This window comes from Stegostoma tigrinum, chromosome 12, assembly GCF_030684315.1.
Source record: "Stegostoma tigrinum isolate sSteTig4 chromosome 12, sSteTig4.hap1, whole genome shotgun sequence".
NCBI lineage: Eukaryota > Metazoa > Chordata > Chondrichthyes > Orectolobiformes > Stegostomatidae > Stegostoma > Stegostoma tigrinum.
Window position 1 is genome coordinate 41,606,671 of NC_081365.1, and position 12,052 is coordinate 41,618,722.

General features: G+C 42.1%; 1 protein-coding gene across 5 annotated transcripts in view; it reads left to right on the plus strand.

Annotated features, from left to right (window-relative positions):
• dcaf6 (ddb1 and cul4 associated factor 6) overlaps positions 1–12,052 on the plus strand; it is a 183,456-nt gene that overhangs the window by 104,832 nt on the left and 66,572 nt on the right. For all 5 annotated transcript variants that reach the window (XM_048540231.2, XM_048540232.2, XM_048540233.2 and 2 more), the window contains 2 exons: positions 976–1,093; positions 4,953–5,065. In XM_048540231.2, coding sequence (XP_048396188.1) covers positions 976–1,093; positions 4,953–5,065 — 231 coding nt within the window. The remainder of the gene's footprint in view (positions 1–975; positions 1,094–4,952; positions 5,066–12,052) is intronic.

A 12,052-nucleotide genomic window follows, 5' to 3' on the forward strand; every position in this document is an offset into this window, starting at 1 on the left:
TGCTTTGTCATTATGTAATTCTGTGTTCCTTGATACTGGAAAAAAAAGGTTTCTTTGGGAATAATGTTTGTCCAGTAAGTTGGGAAAATTTGGTTTCCAGAGTAAATACTGGCTTGATGGAAAACCTGTTAACAGTGCCGGGAGCCTGGCCATGTATGAATTAATTCTTATATAAAAGTTTCAAATAAATAAGAATTAAGTATTTTGGTTTTTTAAAGTTTTGCTTTTCTAAAGGCTTCAGTTTGCTGCTTCCTATCTACAGTAAATGATCAAAAAAACCTGCTTTCTCATCTAATATTGAAATTTTAATTTTGTATTTGGATACTTGACTTCAGATGATTCTACTAGTGTCACGTATGTCTTTAACACCAGTAATTATAATCGTGGGTTCCTTCTCCAAATTCTGGAGAAACACTTGTATAGTGTTTCGAGGAATTTAACACTTCAATAAGCAATAGCTATTTCTATGAATATTTAAATTTAACTGGTGTATTGTTTGCAACACCATGCAACATATGAGCAAATAACCTTCTGTATTTGATAACTTCACTTATTTATTTTCACATTTTTCTTTGTAGGAATACACTGTTGAGAAATATGGTGAAATTAAAACTGAATTCATAAACAGGTTTTTATATTCAACAAGCAACTAAATTAAATCTTTGAACCTTTTACAAATTTGACATTATCATGTAAAAACTTTTCAGTGTATGACAGGAGTTCTTAATTTCTGTTTCCTGATTTAATCCCTGAAATATTTTTGAAAAAGGTTTTTGGATTCCCACTGTTCAAAATGTTGAAATCCGTTCACTAATTTGATTCTTCTGGGTCATTCTTAAATTATAAATTTTACCTATAGTTTAGGTGGAAAAAAGGGTTGCAAAGTATTTTAATTGTTTTTAGCCGTAATAAAATTTCTTTGTCAGTCATCATAATTTGAGCTTTGCTTATATGAACATTACATGTTTTTTGCAGGTAGTGGTAATGATAATTCCAACATTAAAATGGTGGGTGCTGAACCAGTTCTTAGTTTGCATTATAGCACAGAGGGAACCACTACTAGCACAATCAAGCTGGACTTTACTGATGAATGGTAAGTCTGTTATTGATCAGCTAGCTTAACAGCACTTTGCTGATTTTCAGAATTTATGTTTATGCTTATCATTATTGTTTACCTTTCAGTTTCTGCTTGTTTTATGCCAAAAAATTGCAGTGTTTTGAATTGTGAATCAGATGTGAGAGAAGTCATTAAAGATGCTTAGAGAGGTTATTAAAATTTCCAGATCAAGTAAGAGAATGGAAAAGGGTCAGGAATCTAACTTCAGGCACAACAGATAAGGGGACAACTATGAGAACTGTGATTGTCAGCACAGACGGCACGCTGGCTCAGTGGCTAGCACTGCAGCCTCTCAGCACCAGGGACCTGGGTTCAATTCCAACCTTAGGTAACTGTCTGTGTGGAGTTTGCATATTCTCCCCGTGTCTGCGTGAGTTCGCTCCAGTTTCCTCCCACAGTTCAAAGATGTGCAGGCTAGGTGGATCGGCCATGCTAAATTGCCCGTAGTGTTCAGGGGTGTGTGGGTTATAGGGGGATGGGCCTGGGTGGGATGCTTCAAGGAGCGGTGTGGACTTGTTGGGCCGAAGGGCCTGTTTCCACACTGTAGGGACTCTAATCTAATCAGAACTGAGAGTGTTGTACTTAGATGCATGCAGTACACAAAACAATATAAATGAGCTTGTAATACAGTTGAAACTAGTGGGTATGGTTTTGTGGGTATCGCAGAGACTTGAATGAGAACTAAATGTTCAAAGATTAACATCCTATTGAAAGGACAAGCAGATGGGCAGAGGACATGGGATTACTTTGTTAAAACGAAATGAAATTAAATGAACAGCATGAAATGACATAGGTCAGAAGATGTAGAATCTGCATGGGTAGAGTTGAGGAACTGCAAAGGAGAAAAGACCCTGACGGAAGTTAAGGTACAGCCTCCTAACTGTTGTTAGGATATGGTGCAGAAAATAAATCTGGAGATAGAAAAGATATGTAAGAAAGGCACTACTACAATAATCATGGGGGACTTCAATATGCAAATGGACTGGGAAAATCAGGTTGGTTGGGGATCCCAAGAGAAGGGATTCAGAAAATGTCCATGAAGTGTTTTTTTTGGAGCAGCTTGTACTAGAGCCTACTAGAGAACAGGCAATTCTGGATTTGGTGATGTGCACTGAAGCATTGATTAGGGAACTTAAGGTGAATGTAATATGATATCATTCCTCATGCGGTTTGAGAGGGAAAAGCTTAAAACAAATGTAATAGTCATACAATTGAGTAAAGGTAATTGTAAAGACGTGAGGGAGGAGCTAACCAGAGTTGATTGAACGGTGAACCTATCAAGGAAACAGTGTAACAGCAGTGGCAGGAGGTTCTGGGGGTAATTCAAGAAGTACTGCTGAATTTCGTCCAAAGGAAGAAGAAACATACTAACGGGAGATTGAGGCAACTATGGCTGACAAGGAAAGTCCAGGAGTATAAAAACAAAAAAGTTAAAACATACAATGTGGTGAACATTAGTGGGAAGCCTTTCATTTTCAATAGAGGACAACTGGAAGATCAGTGAGAAGGTGAACTATGAAGATAGGCCAGCTAGTAACAGAAAGAACATTGCAAGAGATTTGTTTTTAGACATCTAAAAGGTAAGAAAATGGCAAGAGTGGACATCTGACTGCTGGAAAATGAGGCTGGAGAAGTAGTAATGGAGGACAAAGAAATGGCAGAGGACTTAATAGATACTTTGCAACTATCTTCATGGTGGAAGACACCAGCAGCATACCAGAAATTCAAGAGAGTCAGGTGGCAGGGATGAGTGTAGTGGCCATCACTAAGGAGAATGTACTGCGGAAGTTGAAAGGTCTGAAGGCAGATAAATCACCCAGATTGGATGGGCTACACTCGGCAGAAGGTAGATCTTAGATGTAGTGGTGATGATCTTTCAGGAATCACCGGGTCTAGAGGACTAAAAAATAGCTAATATAATGCCCCTATTTAAGGAGGGAGGAAGGTAGAAAGTGGGAAATTATAGCCTAGTTAGCCTGACCTTTGGCTGTTGGTAGGATTTAAAGCCTGTATTTAAGGGCGACATTGAGAAGTACTTGAACATGCATGGTAAAATAGGGCTGACTCGATGTGGCTTTGTCAAAAGGCAATCATGCCTGACAAATCTACTGGAATTCTTTGAGGCGCCAGTAGATGTGATCTATTTGTATTTCCAGTAGACCTTTGACAAGGTGCTGCACAGGAGGCTGCTGAAGAAGGTCAGGCCCCATGGTGTTAGGGGCAAGTTACTGGCATGGATAGAGGATTGGCCGACTGACTGAAAACAGAGTATAGCGATAAAGGGGCTTTTTCAGGATAGCAGCTGGTGACTATAGTTTCACATTATACGTAAACAATCTAGACAAAGAAACTGTGGGAGAATTTTGCTATGCTTGTGGATGACACACAGATAGGTGGAGGGATAGGTAGTGTTGAGGAGGTGGGGAGGCTGCTGAAAGACTTGGACAGGCTAAGAAAGTGGGTAAAGAAGTGGCAGATGAATACAATATGGAAAAGTGTGAGACCATGCATTTTAGTAGGAAGAATAGAGACGTAGACTATTTTCTAAATGGAGGAAGGCTTCTGAAACGCAAAGGACTTGAAACTACTCGTTCAGGATCATTTCAAGGTTAAGATGCAGGCTCATTTGGCAGTTAGGAAGGCAAATGCAATGTTCGCATTTTCTTGTATTCTAGCCTTCTTGAAACAAGAGTAGGAATGTACTGCTGAGGCTGTATAAGGCTCTTGTCAGAATGTATTTGGAATATTGTGAGCTGTTTTGAGTCCTGTTTGTACGAACGAATGTGCTGGCCTTTGAGGGAGTCCAGAGAAGGCTTACAAGTATGATCTGGGGATGAAAATCTTGTCTTCATGAGGACTCTGAGTCTGTGCTGATGGAGTTTTGAAGGATGAGGGAGAATCTGATTAAAATTTACAGAATACCAAGAGGCTTGGTTAGAGTGAATGTGGAGAAGATCTTTCCACTATTAGGAGAGACTAGAACTTGAGGGCACAGCCACAGAGCAAAGAGAGAACCATTTAGAACTGAGATGAGGAGCAATCCCTTTAGCCAAAGGATGGTGTATCTATGCAACTCATTGCCACAGAACGTTGTGGCGGCATTGATGTATTTAGACAGAAAGGTTCTTGTTTTGTAAGGGGATCAAAGACTACAAGGAGAAAACAGGACAATGGGGTTGAAAAACATGTCAGTCATGATCGAATAGTTGAGCACACTTGATGGATTGAAAGGCCTAATTTTTCTGCCATATCTTATGCTCATCTTGTGTTTAAAGTGAATATCCACAAACTTAATTTAATTGTAAGAATTTTGTTGTTTTTCCCATAGAAGCAACCAAAACTTTCAGACTGTCAGCTTGATATAGTATCTGGAGGGTCTGAAAGTTTACTGTGTATTGATTGTTGTCTGGTGCCATAGTACTAAAGCATTGTTACTTTTTTAACTGCTGTAAATTCATAAATAGTACCATCTATAAGAAACAAATTCAGTAAAAAGTAAATAAAAACTGAAAGAACTGCAGATGTTGTAAATCAGAAACAAAAACAGAAATTGCTGGAAAAGCTCAGCAGGTCTGGCAGTATCAGTGCAGAGTAATCAAAAGTTCATGTTTCAGATCAAGTGACTAAGGAAGGGTCAGTTGGCCCAAAACGTTAACTCTGATTTCTCTCCACAGATACTGCCAGACCTACTGAACTTTTCCAGCAATTTCTGTTTTGTACAGCAAAAAGTGAAACTGCAGAATAATTATCCCAGTGACTGCTGGAGTTCTCCTTACTGTAGTCTGAATATTAGTTTGTTGGTCTGTTTTGACAGCTCCTTTTATTAAAATGCTAGGAACAGTTCAGCTTCAACTTCAATGGGAACTGGAATTCAAAGCAAGCAAAGTAATCGAGAAGAATCACAAATGCAAAGCCCTGGAGTGCCTTCCGAAGAGATAACTAATTCAAGTAAGATTTGTTGCTCCTGGATTATCTATTTAGACATTGAAATCCATGAAAATGAATTCTAATTGGTTTAATCAATTTTTAGACCAGGAAAACAATCCTTTTTCCCATTTAATTTTTGTGCACTAAATCCCATTCTGTTGAGTGAAATTACTTACTCATAATAAGATACACAAATAGAAGATGACGGCTGTATGTAAGTTGACGAGAATCTATATACTTATTTTCGATGGGCATTGCATAATCATAGAGTGTGAAGTTGAGTTTTGTAGCATTGTAGTTGGATGCAGCTGACAAGCATCAGAGGTATGCAGAACTGGCAATCGATCAGTAGCTGAGTTGAGATAATGCTGCTATTTTGGAGCTTTTCACACCAACCAAGGCACTCTTTTAACCTGCATTGTTGAACACGTGTTAAGCAATATGAAGAACTACCCTGCTGTTAGCACTAATTGGGCAGCATGTGGCTCAGCAGTTAGCACTGCTGCTTCACAGCGCCAGGGATCCAGGTTCTCTGTCTGTCTGTGTGGAGTTTGCATATTCTCCCTGTGTCTGTATGGATTTTCTCCCATAGACGAAAGATGTGCAGGTTCAGTGGATTGGCCACGGGAAACGCAGGGTTACAGGGATAGGATAGGGGAGTGAGTCGGTGTGGACTTGATGGCCGAATGGCTTGCTTCCACACTATAGAGATTCTATGCTTCTGTGAAAGGATAATTATTGGCTTGATTTTCATTTTCTTGCTGTTTGTACCGTTTCACAAACGTTTAGTGCTTTTCACAGTTACCTTGCAAATATCTAAGAATATTTGAATATTCTTCAAATAATATTGAATTAGAACTAATTATAATTGACTTTAAGGCCTCTGCACAGCACAGCTACTGCCAAAAATGATTTGTGTAATTGGGCTTAATCTTGACATTGAATATGACTGAAAAAGACTGTGGAAAAACTGGACTAGATGCTAGAAGGGTGAAAATGAGGCAGGAAAGGGCTGTCTACATTTTGGCTCATAAAGAGAAACTGTTTGCAGGAATGTCGTCACGATCTCTGTGTCCTTTGTACACTGGTACTTGGAGCCATGAAAACAGCACCCTGAGCTACTGTGACAGCAAACTGAGTGAAGCTGCCCATGTTGTTATGGAAACAGAAAACAGTCATGCATTTGTAAAAATCAAGGCCAGTTCAGTCAGTGTAACCATGCTGGAAAGGAAGAGATCTAAGTAGTACGCAGGGTTCTGTATTATCTTGAGGCAGAAATCCTGTGTGCATTTTGAAATGGAACGTCGACTTTCCAATGCAGCAAGCATTTTATTGTTTGTCTATCGGTCCTCAGCGATGACTGAATCTCTTCATAGTAGAACTTGTGTGCTGTTACCCTTTGCAGAGTTAACACCTGCGCTATCCTCGACCCCTGTCTTGCCTACAATGTATTTATATCCGGTGTCTGACTTCTTAATGTTCTGTCTCTGTAATTTTCCAAAAACTCACGCCTGGTGCACGTCAGGTAACTACTTTGATTATGTGCTGTCATCTGGACATTCCACTAAAACTATTGAATTTAGTGATGCAGCTGGTAACAGATGGGATTTAAAACTGAATCAAATAATTTTGATCACTTGTATGAAATCTTGTATCTCTGATGCCACTGATCCCAGGTCCTTGAGGCAACAGAAAAAACATTCAGTCAACCACTGCTCCTCCCACATGTACATGGATGCACAGCTAGGGGTCACACAGATGGGGACACACAGCCACATTCACACCCCTAATTCTCCTACAGGCTTTTTAATAGTATGTATAGAGACACTCCTGGCTGCATGTAAACGCAGAATATATCACCTTTCCAATTTGCCCACCAAACCATTCAGTGCAGCATCAGGGATTCTGAGTGATAATGGGAACTGCAGATGCTGGAGAATCCAAGATAACAAAGTGTGGAGCTGGATGAACACAGCAGGCCAAGCAGCATCTCAGGAGCACAAAAGCTGACGTTTTGGGCCTAGGGATTCTGAATTTGTTTCCACCCAAGTTGTGCTATATCTCACTGTATTCCAGGTCTAATTTGCTTCCCTCAGAATTCCCATTATCAAATTGCTCAATCATAGGTCCAGTTTAATTATTTTCTTCAGAATAATTCCACATCCAGAATATTTGGATATATTGACAACAATGCACAAAAAGCAAGGTAGTGGACAGAGGCATATCCCCTCCTTGAAGCACTCAGTGTTTTCTCTGCTCGTTTTTGAGCAGAATGCCAGTGGCGCAGAGTCACCTGCCCCAACAGCCCCACTGCTGCAGATGTCAGATCTGTTTTCCTGGGAGTCAACCCAAGAAAAATGACTTAAATCTTCAGTCTCTCCCTCCTACAAGCCAAAGTTCCCACCTGCATCAAGAAGACCACCATCATCCTTGTACCTAAGAAAGCACGTGCTACTTGCATTAATGACTACTGCCCAGTGGCTCTGACCTCCATAATCATGAAGTGTTTCGAGAGGCTGGTCATGGCTCACATCAGCTCTATTCTCCCAGGCTGCCTCAATTCACTGCAGTTTGCCTGCCAATGTAACAGCCCCACAACGGATGCCATTTTCCTAGCCCAACACTCCTCCCTGGAACATCTGGACAATAAAGACACCTGCATCAGACTCCTGTTCATCGACTATAGCTGTGACTTCAACACTGTTATTCCCTCCAAACTGACCTCAAAACACTGATAGCTAAGTCACAGCTCAGCCATCTGGAACTGCATTCTAAGTGACCTGACCTAAAGATCACACTCAGTGAAGATAGACAACTGCACCTCCTCCAGAATAACCCTCAACATTGGAGCCACCCAAGGATGCATTCTCAGTCCTCACTGTACTCCCTGTATACCTACAACTGTGCAGCCAAATTCCAAAAGCCATCTACAAGTTTGCTGAAGACACCAGTGTGGTAGGATAAGTGAGGTTACAGAAAGGAATTAGAGGGCTTGGTGACACGGTGCAATGATGATAACTACTCTCTCGATATCGGCAAAGCAAAAGAACTGATCATTCCTTTCAGTAAGAAAGGAGGAGAACATGCCCCCATGCCCCCAGTTACATCAATGGAGCAGAGGTTGAGAAGGTTGAAATCAAGTTCCTCGGAGTAACGACAATTGACAACCTGTCCTGGACTTTCCACATAGATGCAACAGTCAAGAAGGAATAAGAATGCCTTTTCATTCTCATGGCGTCTCACGTAATTCAGCATGTCCATAAGGACCATCACCAATTTTACAGATGCACATTAGAAAACATACTGTGTGGGGGCATAACGGTCTGGTACGGCTAAGCGCAGACAATCACAAAAGCCAACCTTCCATCCAGCCATCTTGCTACCGCTAAACAGCTGCCCCATTCCACCCCAATAATGCTCTCCTACGACCTCTTCCGACAGGCAGAAGATGGAGGTTTGAACGCGCACACACACCAGCAGGCTCAAGAACAGCTTCTTCCCTGCCATTATTAGATTGATAAATGCACTTTCTAACTTCAAATAATGTTGATTTTGTTAATGTTGATCTTGGCTCATGCATGTCCTGTGCAGTGTGACCTGTATGCATTTTTTCACGCTGTATGCCCTTGCTTACTATGATCTGTATATACTGTTCGCAAACAAAGCTTTTACTGTAATTAGATACATGTGACAACACAATAAATCAAATCAATATGCTGTGCTGTTCTGTCATTTTTGTTTTCGTTTCAGTATTACAGCATTTCATAGAATCCCTGCAGCATAGAATGAGGCCGTTCAGCCCATCAGTTCTGCACTAACCGTCCGAAGAGCATCCCATCCAAATCTACCCCATTCCCCTATCCCGCGTGGGGTTTGTAACCTTGGCTAACCTACCTAACCTGCACGTTACTGGACACTACAGGGCAATTATTAGCACAGCCAATCCACCCACCTAACCTGCATATCTTTGAACTTTGGGAGAAAACTGGAGGACCCAGAGAAAACCCATACAGACATGGGCAGAATGTGCAAACTCCACAAAACAGCAGCCTAAGGCTGGAAAGAAACCCAGGTCCATGACGCTGTGAGGCAGTGCTAACCGATGTACCACTATGTCATGGTTTACTGATTTTCTTTCATTTCTGTAATTGAAAATTAGATGTTTAGTTTTAGTACACACTATATCATCTTACCTAATAAGCTTATTAGTCAATTTAATAATAAAAATAATCTCGGTTACACACTTAAAAGTGTAAAATTATCTACAGCCAAAAAGTGAAATTTTATATAAATTCTCTAAAATTAATTGTTAATAGTTTATTGGTAAATTTTAAGTTACATACATATAGCATAAATAAGGATACTATTGTTATAGGCATGTTGAACATTTGCCTGCTCTCTCATTAGAAATAGACGATTGGTGGTGATTTACTCTGAGGGGTCTCCATGCCTAAGGGGAGGAGAGGGGTTGACCAAGAGCATCCGTCATGGTAACTTCAGCCATTGTGGGAATTGAACCCACATTGGTGTTGCACTGCTTTGCAAATCAGCTGTCAGAGAACGAGGGGGATCCTCTTAGGGCGGTTGTGGCGGGGGCGGGGTGTGAGGGATGTGTTGCGGGAAATAACACCTCCTCCCACCCACCCTCCTGCATACACCTCCTCCCACCCACACTCCTGCATACACCTCCTCCCACCCACCCTCCTGCAAAAATTCCATCCCCTATTCCCAATTCCTCCGCCTCCGCCCCCACGATAAGACATTCCGCTCCCGCACATCCCAGATGTCCAAGTTCTTTAAGGACCGCAACTTTCCCCCCACAGCGATCGAGAACGCCCTTGACTGCGTCTCCCGTATTTCCCGCAACACATCCCTCACACCCCGCCCCCGCCACAACCGCCCTAAGAGGATCCCCCTCGTTCTCACACACCACCCCACCAACCTCTGGATACAACGCATCATCCTCCGACACTTTCGCCATCTACAATCCGACCCCACCACCCAAGACATTTTTCCATCCCCACCCCTGTCTGCTTTCCGGAGAGACCACTCTCTCCGTGACTCCCTTGTTCGCTCCACGCTGCCCTCCAACCCCACCACTCCCGGCACCTTCCCCTGCAACCGCAGGAAATGCTACACTTGCCCCCACACCTCCTCCCTCACCCCTATCCCAGGCCCCAAGATGACATTCCACTTTAAGCAGAGGTTCACCTACACATCTGCCAATGTGGTATACTGCATCCATTGTACCCGGTGCGGCTTCCTCTACATTGGGGAAACCAAGCAGAGGCTTGGAGACCGCTTTGCAGAACACCTCCGCTCAGTTCGCAACAAACAACTGCACCTCCCAGTCGCAAACCATTTCCACTCCCCCTCCCATTCTCTAGATGACATGTCCATCATGGGCCTCCTGCACTGCCACAATGATGCCACCCGAAGGTTGCAGGAACAGCAACTCATATTCCGCCTGGGAACCCTGCAGCCTAATGGTATCAATGTGGACTTCACCAGTTTCAAATTCTCCCCTTCCCCTACTGCATCCCTAAACCAGCCCAGTTCGTCCCCTCCCCCCACTGCACCACACAACCAGCCCAGCTCTTCCCCCCACCCCCCCCCCCAACCCACTGCATCCCAAAACCAGTCCAACCTGTCTCTGCCTCCCTAACGGGTTCTTCCTCTCACCCATCCCTTCCTCCCACCCCAAGCCGCACCCCCATCTACCTACTAACCTCATCCCACCTCCTTGACCTGTCCGTCTTCCCTGGACTGACCTATCCCCTCCCTACCTCCCCACCTATACTCTCTCCACCCATCTTCTTTACTCTCCACCTTTGGTCCAACTTGCTCACACCGACCAGATGTCCTGAATTAATCTAGTCCCATTTGCCAGGATGTGACCTGTATTCCTCTCATCCCTACACCAGGGTTCCTCCAGCATGGTCCAGGCAGTGCACATGTTGTTTGAAAATATCAGTGATCCGTTTATCATATTTCTTGTGACATAATGGCTTCTGTTCTGTACATACTGCAATAATGGCAAACATTACATTAACTGCCCTAATAGCTTGCAGCATCTCCAAATTAGCCTTCAGTGACTTATTGACAGAGTCCCATTTTGCATCTACACTTCTCAAATTGTGAACAATTGAGAATTTTGCATATCTAACCTCTAACCAAAATGGATAACCTTCTGTTTATCCATATTTTTATTCCATTTACCATATTCTTTCTCACTCACCTAAGCCTATTGAAATCTCTTGAAACCACTTTATATCTTCGTTACAACTTACATTCCCACTTAGATTTGTATCATCTGTGAATTTGAAAATATTATTACATTCGGTCCTCACATCCAAATCGTTATATATTGTGAATAGCTGCATGTCCAAGTAATGATCCTTTCAGGATCCCCCTAGTCATAGTCTGCTAATTTTAAGAATGACCTGAGAATGTCTGTCAGACAAACTTTAATCCATGCAAATAAATATCCGTTATCCCATGTGCTTTAATTTTGCTAACCAAACTCCTTTGTGGGGCCCTATCAAAAGCCTTCTGAAGATCCAAGTGCAGTGCGTTCACCAATAACTCTATCAATTTCATAAGTAATATTCTTAAAATACTCCCAACAAATTTATCAAAAAATCTTTTTTTTCCATTCACATATCCATGCTAACTCTGCCCAGTCAGATTTTTATCTGTCTCCATTTATATATGGATAGGTTCTAACATTATCTTCACATCTGACGTATGTCTCACAGGTCTGTAATTCCCTGTTTTCTTGATTAGTACTTTCACAAATAGTGGGATGACGTTTGCTGTCTTCCAGTATGTAGGAATCATTCAAGAATCTATGGAATTTTGGAAAATACTCACTATTGAGAAATGACTATCTCTATAGCCACCTCCTTCAACACGCTGGGATATAGACCAACATGTCCCACAGCCTGGGGAAGGGTCACTGGATCTGAAACACTAACTCTATTTTCTCCTCTACAGATGCTGCCAAAC